This window comes from Lagenorhynchus albirostris, chromosome 21, assembly GCF_949774975.1.
Source record: "Lagenorhynchus albirostris chromosome 21, mLagAlb1.1, whole genome shotgun sequence".
Classification (NCBI taxonomy): Eukaryota; Metazoa; Chordata; class Mammalia; order Artiodactyla; family Delphinidae; genus Lagenorhynchus; species Lagenorhynchus albirostris.
In genome coordinates, this window is record NC_083115.1 from 18,044,612 (window position 1) to 18,063,222 (window position 18,611).

Below are 18,611 nucleotides of genomic sequence, written 5' to 3' on the forward strand. Positions count from 1 at the left end.
TAAACCAACTCTCAAAATTCCTCTCATATAATAAAGAAAAACAAAAATACTGTATGCTACTGTAATTTAAAAACTAGGTAAATGTCTGCATCTCCCCCTCCAAAAAGTTCATTTGAACAAAGCTGTAAATTGTTCACCAAACACTGATTTAAACTGTCTGCTAGCTTAGCAGCTCGTCAAAGGCATAGACCAAGTCTCATTCACCTGCATCTCCCTTTGCCCCAGACGGCAACCACATCAGAGTAGCCTCTGTAAGAAATGAGTATAGGTTTGTTGGCTTGAACTGAACTAGAGAACAAGCAGATTGAACAGTATTCTTCTTGAGATGTCAGGTATCCTCATCTTTAAAACAGTGATTTAAAAATATCTAGCGAGCTCAAGCTACATTCTCAACCCAGTATTTCCCCTTAAATAATTATACTTTTTGTTGCTATGCCAGTAGCATACGTTCATAGAAACTTGGTTTTCTCAATGAATTTTAACTAATTCCTGAATTAACATCCTTGTAGAATATCAGGGAAGAGTAAGTAAGCAAAGAAAATCTGTTTCATGTTTGTTGTACCACAAACTATTTTAGGAATGGATGGAAATTCTGAAGACTCTCTAGACCACTACTGGGAGTTACCTCAAAAGGGCTCTTAGGGCTTCCCTGGTGGTGCAGTGGTTGAGAGTCCGCCTGCCGATGCAGGGGACACGGGTTCGTGCCCTGTTCCGGGAGGATCCCACATGCCGCTGAGCGGCTGGGCCCGTGAGCCATGGCTGCTGAGCCTGTGCTCCGCGACCGGAGGGGCCACAACAGTGAGAGGCCCGCGTACCGCAAAAAAAAAAAAAAAAAAAAGTGTTCTTTGACCCATAAATATAATCAACCTCATTTTTCAAAGGATTAAGTTCAGTGTGATATGGAAAACTACAAATGGCTAGATAAAATATTAAGTGAAAAAATTTAATGCTGTGAAATAAAATTCATATTCTATGGCAAGAAAAATTTAAACATAAAAAAATTTTCTCTGCCCTTCGGCATCCTCTCTCCCTTCTATTGTGCATTGTGTATCTGCATTATACATCAACCAGACCTCCCCCATCAGGAGAAATACCTACTCAACCATAAAGAGCAACACTCTCCCAGCACCAAGGCAACTCCTTAAAGATAACATTCCCTCTAGATCTTGTAAGGGGTCACATGACCAACCACTCTGTACTTGCAGATCTGGATTGTGTAAACTGTCAATAATGTGTCGCCCTCTGTCTCAAAAAACTTATACATAACTGTGCCTTGACTTCTAAGGGGTGGAGCCATTCTCAGAGCTTTCTGAGATGCTGTTCCCAGGCTAAAATCCTCAATTAGGCTCAAATAAAATTTTGCATTTCTTTTTTAGATCGACTGATTAACTTTTTTCAATTGGCAATGCTAATATAGTCTAGAGGTATATAGAGGTTTAACAGGCAATTACGTTTTCACTGTTGTTGGTCTAACAGACCCCAGAGGAGAAAGAGAAGTACTAAGAAATGTTTCAATCCCAGATTTCTAGAGAGTGACTCGGGTATCAAATGAGTTGACAAAAGCATAATTGGGTGAATTCTACGTGACCTTACCCATCATTAACTTAAAGATATTCACAAGACAGGAGCATGAGCATTGCCCATCCCCCTGCCTGCCCCGGCCTTAGTGAGAAGGCTGTTTAGAGGGTACACATCACATCCTTACCTCAGACAGGAGGTGCTGAATCACAACTGTTAATGCTTCAAACTTGGTATTACCACGGGAAAGAAGCTGCTTGAGCTGCAGGATAAATCCACTTTGGTTTTCACATTTTGTTTTATACTGAGCCAACTCAAGTGTTTTTTCTGAGGAGAGCACATCTGGAGATGTCTGGGTCTGGATACATAAACTTCTGGGACTCTTCTGTCTGCCCTTTTCAACTGCAAAAGGAATGAATATATAGGTAGGAAAATATGTGACTTTAATTTTTTATAACCACCACCATCTGGCTTCACAAACAACTAGAGAAGCCACAGAAATGCACTTAAGTTATGTTTACATAAGGAAAGCATATGGATGAGAACAGGGATTAATCAAATATCAGGATTTCTGGAACTCAGAAACACAGACGATGGCTTTAATTCTGACATAAGTCATATACGGGGCAGAGAATTAGGGGCATGAAACAAACAGATGTACCAATCCAGAAACATGAAAATGGCGTGCAAAATAATGTTGATTTCATAGTTTCTAATTTTCCAGGTAAATTGGTACAGAAATTTGTCTGTGACGAGAACCCTGACTGTCCATTCTGATCACACAGGCTGAAAAACAACACACGAATGACTGGACTTTAAGTGCCTTTCCCTCTTCTTATACGTTTCTTACCAACTTCCCGTCCTCTCCCTGCTGATGGCCTGGTCCTTACAAAGATTTATACTCTAAATGAATCACTTCCTAATTCCTGATAAATCACCACATATACATTGAAAATCTACTCATATTTAACCCCTGATCTTTAAATTCATTGCTAAGAGTATTATATTCTTTTTAAAATTTTTTTATTTTATATTAGACTAGAGTTAATTTACAATGTTGTGTCAGTTTCAGGTGTACAGCAAAGTGATTCAGTAAGAGTATTATACTCCTGGGGGCTTCCCTGGTGGCGCAGTGGTTGAGAGTCCGCCTGCCGATGCAGGGGACACGGGTTCGTGCCCTGGTCCAGGAAGATCCCACATGCCGCGGAGCAGCTGGGCCCGTGAACCATGGTCGCTGAGCCTGCGCGTCTGGAGCCCGTGCTCCGCAACGGGAGAGGCCACAACAGTGAGAGGCCCGGGTACCACAAAAAAAAAAAAAAGTATTATACTCTTGACTACACTCTTCCGTTTTCTATCAAATACAAGCTTTGTTGTTTCTTTTCCCCCTTCAAGCGGTAATACGGCTTAAAAAATTTTATTTTAAAGCACATGCTAGTACTCCAAATCCATTTAAGACGCCATGCTAAGTGATTTCTCACTTTCTCTCATGGTACCCTGGGAATTACTCTACTCTATTTTACATGAAAAAACTGTTCCATTTTGGAACCATTCCAAATGTCTCAGTCACTTTAAATGTCAAACAGAATTGGAAAAACAGGAAACAAGCTGCTTAGCTTCTTAAAATAAGTAGGCTGAATAACCAAAACAAATCTAAATCTAGGGGAAAAAAGACAAGAAACTAAAAAAATAAATGTTTCCTTATTCTCAAAGTCATTCCCTGTGGCATCCACATTCTATGGTGACAAACCTAAGACAATTTTATAAACAGTAATTAATTTTCTCTAATTTTTTAGAGGGAAGAAAACAGCGATTTCTTGAAGGAAAACGAAACCTCAGTATTCATGTTCCAAGAAGCAATGGCAAAATACACTCAATATCTTCTTTAAGTTAAACAAACAAACAAACAAAAACAAACAAAACAGGAAAAGGGCTCTCATTTTCTATGGTAGCGTTCCATGGTTAAGCAACTCAACATTTGTATTAATACTTGATAATTCTCAGTTCTAAAATGACTAAAATATTTATTGTGTTTTAAAAATACTTAAAGAGACGGGAAAGTATGCATTAGTCTTCTCAGTCATAACATTAAAGTCCTGAAAGGAGAACTTTATAGAGTCACATACTGATGAAAAATAATCTAAACAGTTTACAATTTATCCAAATATCTGAGATCAGTATTCCTCTATGTCATTTTCTAAAATTTTAAATGTTCCCAAGGACTTCCCTGGTGGTCCAGCGGTCAAGACTCTGCGCTTCCCCTGCAGAGGGTGCGGGTTCGATCTCTGATCAGGGAATTAAGTTCCCACATGCCGCACAGCATGGCCAAAAAATAAAATAAACAAACAATAACAAATAAACAAATAAAATGTTCCCAGGGATGATATTTGTCATATAACATATAATAACTCCACTGTTTTACTGTTTATAGTGTTTTCTCACTTTCCCTCTCTGTGGTCCTCCCAGTAACCCTCCATTAGGAAGGTGAAGTTCAAGGATGCGAAGGGCCTAGCCCGGGGAATAGACAGCTTCTACAGGACAGACCCCAAGTCAAAACCTAGGCTTCTGTTCCCACCCATTCTGGAAAGTGGAGATGGGGTGGGGATGTAATATATTACATAATTAAAAATAAACATTTATGCAATAACCTTAACAAAATGTTACTTTAATTCATCCAAGCCCATTATCTGCTAACTATTCATTTCAATAATGAATATTACTGGATATTTACAGATAAATTTTACGGATAAATACCTACCGATATTTACGGATAAATACCTACCTTTTATATAGTGTTTTATATGATTTTATACAAACAGAAGAGCAAAAAACATCTTTTAACTCTTTGACCATCTAGAATTTCCTGCAACATACGTAGATACAGGTTCACTTTCCTGACCGTTATCACTGCTATATGTCCTACCAATACTTATTGACATATGTGTTCATTTACTATTCATTGCTCTGAAGTTACCATTTCTTGAATCCTTAACAACTTTCCATTCTCTTCCTAGAATTTCTATGTTAATCAATTTTCTTATTTACCACAATATCAGTTTTTAAACTGTCAGGTTATAATTATTTACAAAATCTGAGAAATAAATCTTTTATATTAACATTTTTGGAGAAGTCATTCTTTAAGTTTCTTGCCCACTTAGTCTCTCAGATGAATTTTAGTATTAACTAGTCATGTTCTAATAAGTTATTTCTAAGGAAATATATTAAATTAAATGTAAATTAACTCATTAAGCATTGTTTCTTACACTCACATTCAGAATACAGGTATTCTTTTTGTAACACCAAAATTTTTTTCCTTCAAATTATCTCTTATGCCAAAGTTGGGCAGCAGCTAAGTATTTATGTTTGGTTCCTTTATAAACTAAAATTTTTTCACTGGATTATCAAGACTTTTTGAATTTACAAGTCTATGGAAATTATTTGCTTAGTAATATTGTTTGGCTAAACTCCTTGATTATATGTATATAATATACCTTCCTTTATCTGCTTTTCTTATTGAATGGTTAATTCCACCTCTAACATTATTTTAAAGATGTCTATCTTTTCTTGGTTTAGAGAGATTAACTCTAGTGTTTCTTCATGGACATAAAGTCGATTTTAAAATAATATATTTACAAAATGTTAAGAATCTGTCAATACTTTTTGAAAAAGTGTATAAAAAATTGTAAAAAATAAGCGTTGAATGAGTCCTCTGAAACCATTATGATGGTTTTTATTTTACTTCAATAAATTTAGTTAAAGGCTCTTTTTATGCAATTGTGGCTTCAAATTCCCAAGACAAACTTTTTTTTTTTACCATCCGAAATGTAATTTGACATGTTTTTATTGCAGTATAACTGACATATAACATTATATTAGTCTCAGGTGTGCAACATGAGTCACTATTTGTATATACTGTGAAATGAGCACAATAAGTCTAGTTAACATCTGTCACCATAACAGTTACAAAATTTTATTCTTGTGATGCGAACAAGATATACTCTCTTAGCTACTGTGAAATATGCTATACAGAATTATCAGCTTTAATCACCATGCTGTACATTACATCCCTATGACTTATTTATTTTATAACTAGAAGTTTGTACCTTTTGACCCCCTTCCCCCATTTCATGCCTTGTCCCCCCCAGGCCCAACCAACACTTAGTTTTTTCAAATCTGTCAGTGCAACAGTGTAAGCTACTCCCCAGTTTGCTGCTGAGAATTCAGATGGCTTAGATCCACAAGTGAGTTAGTATCTACACATTTCCTTTATTACATTTTGGTTGCTTTAGCTTTTGGTAACAAAATGGCATTTGTGCTTATAAAAGTCCTATTCCTCACATTTTGTAACTGTTAACTGTGTCAAGGCATATCTATTTTTTGAAAGTTTAGAAAATTCTCTAGGACCTGATACTATATTACGAACGCTGCTAAGATCACGCGAGAATGAACTTAAGCAGTTTTTTGTTAAGGTACACCCTGGAAAACATCAACTGTCCAAGTCTGATTGCATTCCAATCATGCATGTCTCCTGGTTCTTAGCTGCTTTCTCATTTGTGCTTTGACTGGTTACTGTTTCACCATCATTTGCAGTTAAGTGTTAGGGTGTGAACTCCATCTAACTAGAGAAGTAGAGGAGAAAAAACTATTGCTTCAGGAAAACTCAAGGTGTCAAGAAGACTCAAGACGGTACCACCTTCTTTGTCTCTCAGGCTTTCTTAATAGCTGGAGAACTGGAATTTCAAGAGTGGGGAATCTCACACATCAACATCAGTTCCTAAGTGTCCAGCCATGGAAACCCCAAACACCACACCTAGAACTCAAACACCGCTCTGCCTCAGGAAGTAATAGAAATCAGCAGAAATCATCACGTACATCACGATGCAGTTTTCAATGCTGCCCACGGAGAATCTCATTCAAACATTTAAAACAATTCTGATGATGTCTGTCTGCATAGTGTCATATACCCAAACTGATGTTTAAGAACATAAAATTTGGTGATAAGCCTTCTCTAACACACCCTCACACAAACTGTTGGACTCACAGCTGGTAAGCAAGAATTTATTCTATCATGAATCCTACACAGGAGTAAAATAACACCTACAGAAGGGGTTTCATTGCAAACTTGTTTGCAAAGAAAAGATTAAAAAAACCCAAATGTCCATAAGTAGAGGTCTGGTTAAATAAATGTATGGTACACTTATATAGTGAAATGTTACAGCTGTAACAGAACTAGGAAGCTCTCTGTGGTAAAGAAAAAACATAGTGAAGAACAATGTAGATGATGTGCCCCATTGTGTCAAGATGATGGGAATATAAACACATTTTTTTGCTTATAAATTCATAACAAAACTATTGTATAATACATATGAAAGTACTAACAATGTTTACCTTTTCAGAGAAGGAAATAAGAACCAGATAGATATAGGTGTTCTAATGCATTTTTAAATATTTTTTAACCACAGGGTAAATACATTACCTGTTCAAAATTAAAACGTAACATTTTTTAAAGATGGTTACAATGAATTCTGAGCTTCAATCTTTAACACTTAACCATCAAGCAAACATACGTCAATCCATGTTTCTTCCATGCGGAATCTGGACAGAAGTCTAAATAACACAGCTTCTGTTGAATGTGAATTTTTTTTTTTTTTTTTTTTTTTTTTTTTGCGGTACGCGGGCCTCGCACTGTTGTGGCCTCTCCCGTTGCGGAGCACAGGCTCCGGACGCGCAGGCTCAACGGCCATGGCTCACGGGCCCAGCCGCTCCGCAGCATGTGGGATCTTCCCGGACCGGGGCACGAACCCGTGCCCCCTGCATCGGCAGGCGGACTCTCAACCACTGCGCCACCAGGGAAGCCCGTGAATTCTTAAAATAGGTTTAGATGTCTTCAAATTTCAACCTAAGAGCAAATAAGCAAACAGACTGCACTCTACCTAGAGCTGGAAAAGCACACTGTGACCTCAATCTTCCACTCCACATACTGTGCTCCCTGAGGACAAAATTGTACCACATGGTAGCTGACGACCCAGTTTGAGCATCTTTCCCTTCCTCCTCACTCCTGGCCCAACGGAAGAACAGATGAGGCAAAAATCTGCAGTGATGTTCAAAGCCCTAATGCTCATAAACAGAGTACCTCATAATGCCAAAAAAACAAGTTTCCCTTAAATTCTACAAAATTCATTATTTATAGGAAATTAGCTTAATATGAACCAAACTTTGCCCTTGTGTTCCATTTATTAACATGTTACTGTTTTGATAATGCAGCTGTATTTAAAACTATAAAATAGGGGCTTCCCTGGTGGTACAGTGGTTGGGAGTCCGCCTGCCGATGCAGGGGACACGGGTTCGTGCCCCGTTCCGGGAAGATCCCACGTGCTGTGGAGTGGCTGGGCCCGTGAGCCATGGCCGCTGAGACTGCGTGTCCGGAGCCCGTGCTCCGCAACGGGAGAGGCCACAACAGTGAGAGGCCTGCGTACCGCAAAAAAAAAAAAAAACTATAAAATATTTTATTTATTATACCTATTAACAGGCTGTCTAATTTCAAAGAATCAACTTACTCAGAAAACTTAAAATTACGTGTTAACTTCTACATAGATTCGGATGCGTGTTGACAAGATAATTACCACTGCCATGTCTGGTCTGACCTTCCTGAGGTTCATTCCAATGAAACTGAAACCTCCATCAGGAAAATAAAAGTCCTGAATCCAAGACATCTGCTCACTTGAAAAATAGCTGGATAACACTGTTTACTGTCTTTGTTCTTTCCACTCAGAAACCTCAATTTAATAAAATTTAAAACTCGCCTAACGAAGTTATTTATCATCCTCTTAAAGAAAATAGTTGGGGAAAGAAGAACAAGCCCATGTTTCAGGCTCAAGTCACTCAGGCATACAGATCCCCACTTCAAGGCTAAACACAGTTTTTGTGGGAGAGACTTAACAATTCAGACAGGGACTAACCTACTAGCTGCTGAGGACACATCCATCCGAAGGCAAAACAAGCCACTTTAATATTCGGAAATCCGCTGGCTTTCCGAATATTAAAATCAAGTAAGAGACAAGACTTACTAGGAGAGCTTGCCTTAACCTGAATGAAACACAAAACTATACACAGCATTCAGTAACTAATGTTTGCCCAGTGTTCTATGTGCCTATTGACTCATTATTCATTCACTTGCCAAATACTTATCAAAAGGTGGAGGCACGTAGAAGAAGGTGGTGCTCTACAAGGATGCATGAAGACACCTTGCTTCTACGGTATTAATCTCTTCCTGTTCGACTCTCACATATTCACCTGCCTGTGAATGTGACAGTCATTGGCTGTTATATGCTTTCTACTACATACTGCATTGAAAACTAATGCTTGTGGGTTAATAAAATGTAAGTAATGAGCTAATGGGCTCAACCAGCAGCCTGGACAGACAACTGATTCCCGTCTTTCTGCCTTAATCTGAACCTACACATCTAAAACCCTTCCTAGGGACACCTATCTTTACACAAGTTCTTTCCGTCAGTGTTTCCTCAGGATTTGATGGGTATTTATGGGTGTTTACCCTGGGATATTCCATGACAAGAAAGCCTTAAACGTGAACTACTAGGAAATATGTGTTCTGATAAGAGGGAGTGCCCAGTGATGAAATGATCACCCACTGTACACTCAGTAAATGTCTGTTGGATGTGCTTCTAACACATTGGTTCTTGTTCTCAAGGAACTTTTTTTATGCAGCAGAGACAGAAAGAGGCCATCACCAATGGCCGTATGATTTGATAATTAGGTAACAGAATTATGTACACAGTGTGGTGAGAGTACAGGTGGAGAAACACCTAGATCTGGGGCTGTCAAGAAAGGGTTCTAGAGACAGAGTTTGGATGGACATTTGCATGTTTGGCAGACAGATGAACAGCAAAGGCCAGAAAACACCAAGGCATAGAGGTATGGGAGGCCCTGGAGGTCCTGGTATTCAATGCTGACAGCAAAGCTTTCCTGAAATTAAAGTAAGATGATGTGGCTGGAAGCATAAACAGGGGCGAGACATGTGTGCTGTACAAGGTTTTCTCTCTCTCGTAGGAGACACAGAATGGTGCCAAGCAGGGGTCTGCAGACACAGTGAAAGAAGATCTGAGCTGGTGAGGAGAGTGGCCAGGAGGGAGGCCCAGGGAGGGGAACTGGCGGTCAGGGCAGTGAGAACAGGCAGGAAATGATGAATGTGTTTATGAGGCAGAACAGGAAGACTTCTGGACCAGTTGGATCAAGAGGAACCCAGGATAAGTCACCGTTTCCAGCTCAGAGATAGCACAGAGAGGAGCAGATGAGCGTGTGGGAATGCGAGAGAGGGCAGAGGGAGGGGGCGTGTGGCGTGGGACCCGGTGGCGAAGTGCACTGACATTCTCTAACACTCTGCTCCTTATTCTCCAAAGAGACTCTATTCTAGCCTCACCTGCTCCATCACGCTTTCCAAATTGAATCATCTGCAGGGGCGTTTTCCTGGGGAGCAAATCAGCTCTTTATTTCCCATTGTCCTGAATGCAGCCCCTAACATAAGCCTATTAACACACTTTCCCAGCTTGATCAATTGAACTGCACCCCCACGGAAATCTAGACAATCTTACCAAGATCTTTTTCTGAATTATTATTCAGTGTTGTATGAAAGGAGAAAGCACTCCCCTTGACAAGGATGGAAGAGGCCCTCAGGCCTGACAACAGGCACACAGTTAAGGCACTGAGAACTACTTTGTGGCATCCAACCATCATTTTAAACAAACAAACGAACATGTTCGTGTTATCAATTATTAGCTTAAATTTATATAAACCTTTTCAGGGTTCCTTTCATTATGTGTTTGCTCTAGAAAAGTTAATAGTCATAATTAGGAGCCATATATAATATATATATGTATTTTTTTGCGGTACGCGGGCCTCTCACTGTTGTGGCCTCTCCCATTGCGGAGCATAGGCTCCAGACGCGCAGGCTCAGTGGCCATGCCTCACGGGCCCAGCCGCTCAGCGGCATGTGGGATCTTCCCGGACCGGGGCACGAACCCATGTCCCCTGCATCGGCAGGCGGACTCTCAACCACTGCGCCACCAGGGAATCCCTAATATTTTTCTTTTTCTGGGTAGGTATGGCATTTGCTGACTACGGAACATTTCAAGTTCAGCAAAGCACAGTGTTTAGACTGTTAACATTACCCAAGCTAATTCTTTTGCAGGTGGCTGGGGAGGGGTACTGTAGGACACCTATTAAAATTTTACAGTATTCTATTTTTGGAAGTGCTGCAATGACTTGTATTATATATAAAGTGGTTTTACTTTCTTAATTTCAAAAGCAGATTACAGAATAGAAGGCATATTCATATTAAACACACCTATTTCAGGATAACTATTGCTTAGACAATTTTTCCTGCAAAACAATCCAAAATTGACCGTAGACGTTTTCCATGTGGCTGGCAGGGAATAAAGCAGATCTCTTATGTTCTTAAAATGGACTACTAACTATAAAGAAAAGTTAATAGAAATTCATTACATTCAGAAATACTTTTAAGAAGGTACAACATCCGCCAGTTTGTTGGCTTTCTAAATAATCTACAAGTCCACCTTAATGTGCTAAAAGTTTATGGATCTGTGGGACTTCCCTGGTGGTGCAATGGTTAAGAATCCGCCTGCCAATGCAGGGGACATGGGTTCGAGCCCTGGTCCAGGAAGATGCCACATGCTGCGGTCCACAACTAAGCCCGTGCGCCACAACTGCTGAGCCTGCGCTCTAGAGCCCAAGAGCCACAACTACTGAGTCCGTGCACCACAACTACTGAAGCCCTCACGCCTAGAGCCCATGCTCTGCAACAAGAGAAGCCACCACAATGAGAAGCCTGTGTGCTGCAACGAAGAGTAGCCCCCGTTCACGACAACTAGAGAAAGCTCTCGTGCAGCAATGAAGACCCAGTGCAGCCGAAGATAAATAAATAAATTATAAAAAACAAATAGATTAGAGCAAAAAAAAATAGTTTACGGATTTGTTTCAGGACTAAAAGAGCATACTAAAAAAATTTGCAAGTAATGCAATTTCATGCCTGTATCATTAAAAATTCTACAGATGTCAAATGAAAATATTTTTATTTTCATCATCTAACAAGCAAAACTTTCATTATTTTAGTAGAGAAAAAAATCTGAATTTTTACTTCAACTTAAAATAGGAAAAAGTAGCTTTTGTTATACTTGTTCACACTGTATATGAACAAATTGGATAAGTCTTTTCTCAGAGCATAAGGAAAGGGATAAGATATATACCCACTGGGGCTTCCCCAGTGGCACAGTGGTTAAGAATCCACCTGCCAATGCAGGGGACACGGGTTCGATACCTGGTCCGGGAAGATCCCACATGCTTCAGAGCAACTAAGCCTGTGCGTCACAACTACTGAGCCTGCGCTCTAGAGCCCACGAGCCACAACTACTGAGCCCACGAGCCACAACTACTGAAGCCCATGTGCCTAGAGCCCATGCTCCGCAACAAGACAAGCCATCGCAATGAGAAGCCTGCGCACTTCAACGAAGAGTAGCTCCCGCTTGCCGCAACTAGAGAAAGCCCGTGTACAGCAACGAAGACCCAATGCAGCCAAAAAATTAAAAAAAAAAATATATATATATACACACATGCCCACCAAGTTCACTGATGTGACTGAGGTGCTGTTTCACAAGACAGCAGCCCTGGAACTGGCTTTTTCCCCTTTGTTATTAAGCAAGTTACCTAAAATATTAAATGCTGGCCTTCATGTGGACTTACATATTTTTGTTTTTGTCTTAACGATCGTTTTGAGTTAACCAATTTAATAGGTACCTAAAAAGATGCCTGGCATCACAAATCCAAGCAGTGTTTTTGATTTCAGTGATGATGACATACACCAAGACGTCCCTTTTAATTTACCACGTGGAAGAACACAGTACCAAGAATAACATTCTGTCACCCCTAGGAACCAATTCCAAAACAAAAACAAAAAGTCTACAAGGCCCTTCTTGCAGTATCTACTTCAAGCACGTGTACCATTTTAGAATTTTAAAAGCTGTTTCTTCTGGACTTTTCCACCATGAGCTAGCCAGCTCAGGGGATGTCACCATTGTGCCAGCCAGGCCAGGCCCTGTGGGCCACAGGTGGTGTCCCTCACCATCGCAGCCATGTGCAATCACATGCTCTTTGTCAAGCAGAGCAGCATGGCTGAAACAAGGCATGTGGAGACAAAAGACCTGGGGGAGCGGGGAGTCCCCAAAATGCACCAAAGCGGGTCAAAACTGTCCTTATTGCAAATTTAAGACAATAGACTATCCTTAATAGACAGTAGAAACAAAAATGAGAATAGCCAATTAAAACATTCAACATTAGGAATTTCCATAACACAAACAATAAATAAAAAGAGAATGTCATTCTCAAAACATTAACCAGTTAAGGAAAAGCAATTGGAGTGAGAGATGCCTAAAACTCAGGCCACCAGGGAACAACAGGAAAAAGCCTAGTCTCTCACCCCAAAGAAGGCTCTATGAGTCTTAATTTTCCCCAGAGCTATATAATTGATGCCTTTTATAAAGGACCCTCACGTACTAAAATAATCCAAAGTATTATTGTATCACCTAAGCCAAATACAGAAAAGTGATGTTCAATTTTATATACATTTAAAACCACATCTGTCATCTTTTTCCCTAAGATAACAGTAATATGCATATGCTATTAATAAAATACTTCTTTTAGCTCTAAAACATGCTTTAGAGCTAATAAAAAGTATCGTAATCTATACTATTTCATGTATAGGGTGATTCTCTACTATCCAAAACTCAGTTAACCCAAATATTTCAGTGGTTCTAATTAAATAAGCATTTACTATATATGTTTTACTTGCCTTATTCCTCCATTTTCTCCTCATGAAAAACACTGCTATACTTCCCATCCTGAATCCAACTCCAGGCTATAATGTATGGTTTATTTACCATGTTTGTGTCAAAATAGACACTACATTAAAACACAATTTAGCACAGTAAGACTAGCTATCTGAAACTTGTGAGATTAAGGTATACTAACTTTCTCTTTCAACACCTAACTTTTAAAGACTTATCAAAAATATTATCCATTATGAGTGAAAATTCATTTAACACATAACTGTTCTCTTAAATAGACTGCTATAACTATGACAGGGCACTTTTTTTTTTTTTTGCTGTACGTGGGCCTCTCACTGTTGTGGCCTCTCCCGTTGCGGAGCACAGGCTCCAGATGCACAGGCTCAGCGGCCATGGCTCACGGGCCCAGCCGCTCCGCGGCATGTGGGATCTTCCCGGACCAGGGCACGAACCCGCGTCCCCTGCATCGGCAGGCGTACTCTCAACCACTGCGCCACCAGGGAAGCCCCAAAGGGCACGTTTTAATGACATAGCAAAGCTGAAGCTGTAAGACTGCCATAGCTACATGAGCTCAGAATCATCATTTTTAGCATAATGCCGTTCACAACACCAGTTCTTAGTGAACGTTTATCAATGTGGCAAGAGGCCAGAGAAACTTTCAAGACTGCTTTCAAGGAAGCTAAAAAGAAGAATGTGGATTCACAGTGAGATAACAAACGGGTGGTGGAAGGCCACATCTCTCATCTGGTGTTCTTGAATTTGGTCCTTTTGATGTCTTTTGCATTCTACAAATGAGTGAATATTTTAAAACTTTTTACAAAAAAATTCTAATATATATAGTTTTTTATGAAACCTTTCTAAAATGCTTTCACTGGCTTTTATATTTTGCAATGTGAGAAACACAAGAGAAATTAAGGTTTATTTAGCATCACCTTAATGCATGACTAGGATCCCCACCATAAATGCACTGCTAATATTTATCTTTTGTTAACACATTTTAAATATATAAAAATCACATAAGGGCTCCCCTGGTGGCGCAGTGGTTGAGAGTCCGCCTGCCGGTGCAGGGGACACGGGTTCGTGCCCCGGTCTGGGAGGATCCCGCGTGCCGCGGAGAGGCTGGGCCCGTGAGCCATGGCCGCTGAGTCTGCGCGTCCGGAGCCTATGCTCCGCAACGGGAGAGGCCACAACAGTGAGAGGCCCGCGTACCACAAAAAAAAAAAAAAAAAAAAAAAAAATCACATAAGGTTGAGAACATTCTTTCTCAGTATAAGCATTATTTTGTAACTAAAAATTAATTCGAGATCAAAATCAAATATTAACCTCTACGTCCAAACAACAAAATGACTTGAAAGTGTTTAATTGACACATTTACAAAATAGGTAATCATTACCAAAAAACATTCATATCATAAAAGAGAAGAAACAATGAGGTCTGTTGCAAGATTCAACTTGTTAACTGATATACTTCCCTTATTTATAAGCTGCCAGTATTAGCTTTTGAGAAATAACCGTTTTGCCTTCTCTGTGGCAGTCTCTGTAATAGGGCTCTCATCCCTCTTATACCTGCATGTACTACAGCGATTGGGGAAGTCGAACACTCAATTTCCCAGCTTCCCTTGAAGGTAGAAACAGCCATGTGACTGAGATTTAGCCAATGAGATGTAAGCACCACCCCTTCCCTGGGTCTTGTTTTTCCTGCCTGCAGCAGGCATTGTGACATCATGAGGCAAGTCATGAGGAAAAGGCCAAGAAAACAGCACAGGTGTCGATCCTGACATGACTGAGCCTCTGAACATCAGAGCTGCTGCTTTCTAAGAGAGACAAGCTCCTCCTTAGTTAAAGTATCTTAAACTGCAGCTAAAAGCAGTTCTACTTGACAGTCTGAAAAATGAATACCAAACCCAAGCACGTAACTTGATGACTTTCATTCTAATTAAACAAACTTATTTGCATTCTGCCTCACTCTTACCAAATATCTAGGCAAAATGGTTCTCTTCAGCGCAGCTTCAAGTAAATGAAAATATTTTGTTCTATTAATAATACTTCTCCTGCCTTTCCTCAAAATATATGTGCATACACCCCTCTCCTTTGCTAGAGTAATTGCTTTTAATCTTACTAGCTCAGCAAAAAGAATTCTCTTAGTGCAGGGAATTGCCTTCACTTGAATCAACGAGAATATTAACTCTGAGGCTCAAAATGGCACTTTTCATAATAATTAATACAAGTATCTCATCTCCAGCTTCATAGAAAACCTGAATTCCAATAAACCTGGAGGCAAGGAATAGTTCTACGTGGAAGATTCTTTTCCCTCCACTGACTCATAAAATTGAAACTAATAGGTTTCAGAATATGAGGCAGAATTCTGAACTGAAAGCTCTGGTAAGTCAGTGAGATCACTTCTGGACTTCTTAGAAGATGTAGCACTCTTCTGATGCTGAGATCGTCGTTCACGCCTGACATCCTGCTACGTTACCCGAAACCCTGACAAATCCACTCTCTTTCCTTGCCCCTATTTACAGAGGAAATCACATCCTGGACGGGACAACACTTTGTCAATATACTACAGCGCACAGTGTCCTGTGCGAGGGCCGGTCAAAGGGCCCGTTCTGTCTGGCTCCACATAACCACCATCCTATTGATGGTGCCTCTCCACATTCTATGCTCGGACATATTAAAATTCTTTCGTTTCCTTAAAGGAGCCAAAGTCTCCCTCACCTCCAGGCTTTCACATGCTGTTTTCTCTGCCTGGAACACTTTTTGTTTCTTGGCTACTTCCTCCTATCCTGGGGTCCCAGCTTAAATGGCGCTCCTGGAGGACCTGGATAGAGTCAGCCTCACCTGCTGGGCGCTGCCTGAGCACCTAGTCCATGCCCTACCGCGACGGCCTCATGTTCTCTGCCTGTCTCCCTGGTAAACTGTGGGCTGCGTAGGGGAGTTCCCTGGTGGTCTTGGGCTACGAGTAGGCACTATCATTGTTGTGGCCCAGGTTCAGTACCTGGTTGGGGAACTAAGACCCCACCAGCCATGTGGTACGGCCAAAGTTTAAAAATTGTGGGCTGTGTGAAGGCAGGAGGCCACGTGTGGCTCAGTCCTGGCTACATTGTCAGCACCTAGCACTGCACCTGCCACACAGTACATGTCTAATACATATTTGTTTATGAGACGAATGACTTAATCCTGCAATGTGAAAGTCAGTTTGGAAGCAAGGGAAAGACTGGTTGGTGGCAAAGACCAAAAATATAAAATCCTTCAAAAAGTCTCAAAGTATTAGATTGGGTGATATGCAACTGTCAACATTTGACCATTTTCTACCTCTAAGAAGAGCATTTTCAAATTCTTCAATCTAAAAATAAAGCCTGAACGACAGCAGGCAGAGGGTAAAAACAACAGTGATTTCAAAGGATAGAGTCTTAGATTCTTGCAACCAATTAATTGTGGGTAAATGAGGAAGAACAATAATTCAAAGGGTACTGAGGTGTGAGGACAGAACAGGGGGCAAACAGTGGTGTCGTGAAGAGAAAAAATCAGGAGTATTCGCTGAGTTTGGGAAATAAGGAGAGAATTAGTTTAGATAAGAAGAATTTTCAGTAACACATCCAGGGTTTTTTAATCTGTAGCCAGAAAATTCACAGAATTTGAGGTTGAAGAGACCTTGGAAATCATTTCATCTGATTCCTTCATTTTGTAGCCTTGTTTGGTTATGTGATCAAGGTCAATGACTTGGTTACTAGCAGAACCAAGGCTACACAGCCCCGGGCTCTTGGTATCCAGGCCAACTCCACTGCCACTGCAGCCACCAACACCACTTCTTTTATTAAGAATACAAACACAAGGGCGCCCCTGGTGGCGCAGTGGTTGAGAGTCCGCCTGCCGATGCAGGGGACGCGGGTTCGTGCCCCGGTCCGGGAAGATCCCACATGCCGCGGAGCGGTTGGGCCCGTGAGCCATGGCCGCTGAGCCTGCACGTCCGGAGCCTGTGCTCCGCAACGGGAGAGGCCACAACAGTGAGGCGCCCGCATACCGCAAAAATAAAATAAAATAAAATAAAAACCAAAAAAAAGAATACAAACACAAGCTACTGCTCACAGCCCATGTGGATAAGAAGAAATGCGATAACTTCAATATATTTTATTGGAAGATTTCTCAGACCCTCAAGTTATGTAATATGGATAAACTCACAAAAGATTCTTACTGGGGTAAGTAGAATTATATTCTTCACATAATTTTAAAATGCGTCCCACACACAAAACTTTTTTTTCCATCACTGCTATTCACTAGATCTAACAGAATTACAGCAAAATTCACAGCTGGAAAAATCTAAAAAACCCAAAAATTCTTAACAGAGGCCCCAGGTTTTAGTCCCATCCCTGCCACTGACTGTGTGCCCTTGGGCAAGTTAATTCACTTCTCTGGGCCTCCGACTTCCTGGTGTAAAATCAGGTAAACTAGAGCACCACTAAGTACACTCTAGCCCTAAAAATTACAACTGCAATCAAATGAACGTTTCAAAATATTTTTATGTAAATTAAAAAAATAAAGAGTACCCAAAATATCACTATTAGTTAGTCAAACTCTGGTAATAAAAGCCTTGTGCCTTTTGCTTAAGTTGCCTTGGAAAGCTATCTGCTCCACAAAAATGGTACAAACAACCTAAAACGTTCACTAATGGAAGACTGGTTAAATAACCCATGGCTCATCCAACAACGGGATGTTGTAAGACTACTAAAAAGAATGTGGTAGATAAGTGTGTTAACCTGAAAATCGAAGATATATTAATGTTTAAAAGTAAGCTATAGAAGAGTATATATGGTAAGCTTCCATTTCTGTAAAACAAAAAGGGATTTAAAAGAACCTGCATAGGCTTATATATGACTAGAAAATTACCGGAAGGACAAACAAGCACCCATGAGAGTGGAAGGGTGCTTCATCTGTGGAAGGGTGCAGGGCCTGGGTAAGAAAGAGGCTCACTTGGAATTGTACAACCTTCTGTACTGTTTGATTCTCTTTTGAACTTGGAGTGTGGATTGATTTTTTTTCTTAAGTTACAATTAAAAGCCATGACTAAATGCTGGATAACTTTGTATGAATATTTTAAAGTGCCGTGGGTCAAGAACCACCAGAGGCTTCTCCATTATTCCATTTAAACAAAACTTATGTGTCTTGCAAGATTTTTAAAATTCTCGTTAATGGAAAACAAATATATGAATATAAAATCTAACTG

The 18,611-nt window shown here is 40.2% G+C and overlaps 1 protein-coding gene and 1 non-coding gene across 2 annotated transcripts in view; one reads left to right on the plus strand and one right to left on the minus strand.

The window, feature by feature from the left end:
* MTUS1 (microtubule associated scaffold protein 1) overlaps positions 1-18,611 on the minus strand; it is a 160,007-nt gene that overhangs the window by 34,525 nt on the left and 106,871 nt on the right. The window contains 1 exon segment of the mRNA XM_060136618.1: positions 1,706-1,920. Coding sequence (XP_059992601.1) covers positions 1,706-1,920 — 215 coding nt within the window.
* LOC132512838 (U6atac minor spliceosomal RNA) lies at positions 10,152-10,271 on the plus strand. Its single transcript, XR_009538357.1, has one exon. It is a non-coding gene; the product is annotated as a U6atac minor spliceosomal RNA (small nuclear RNA).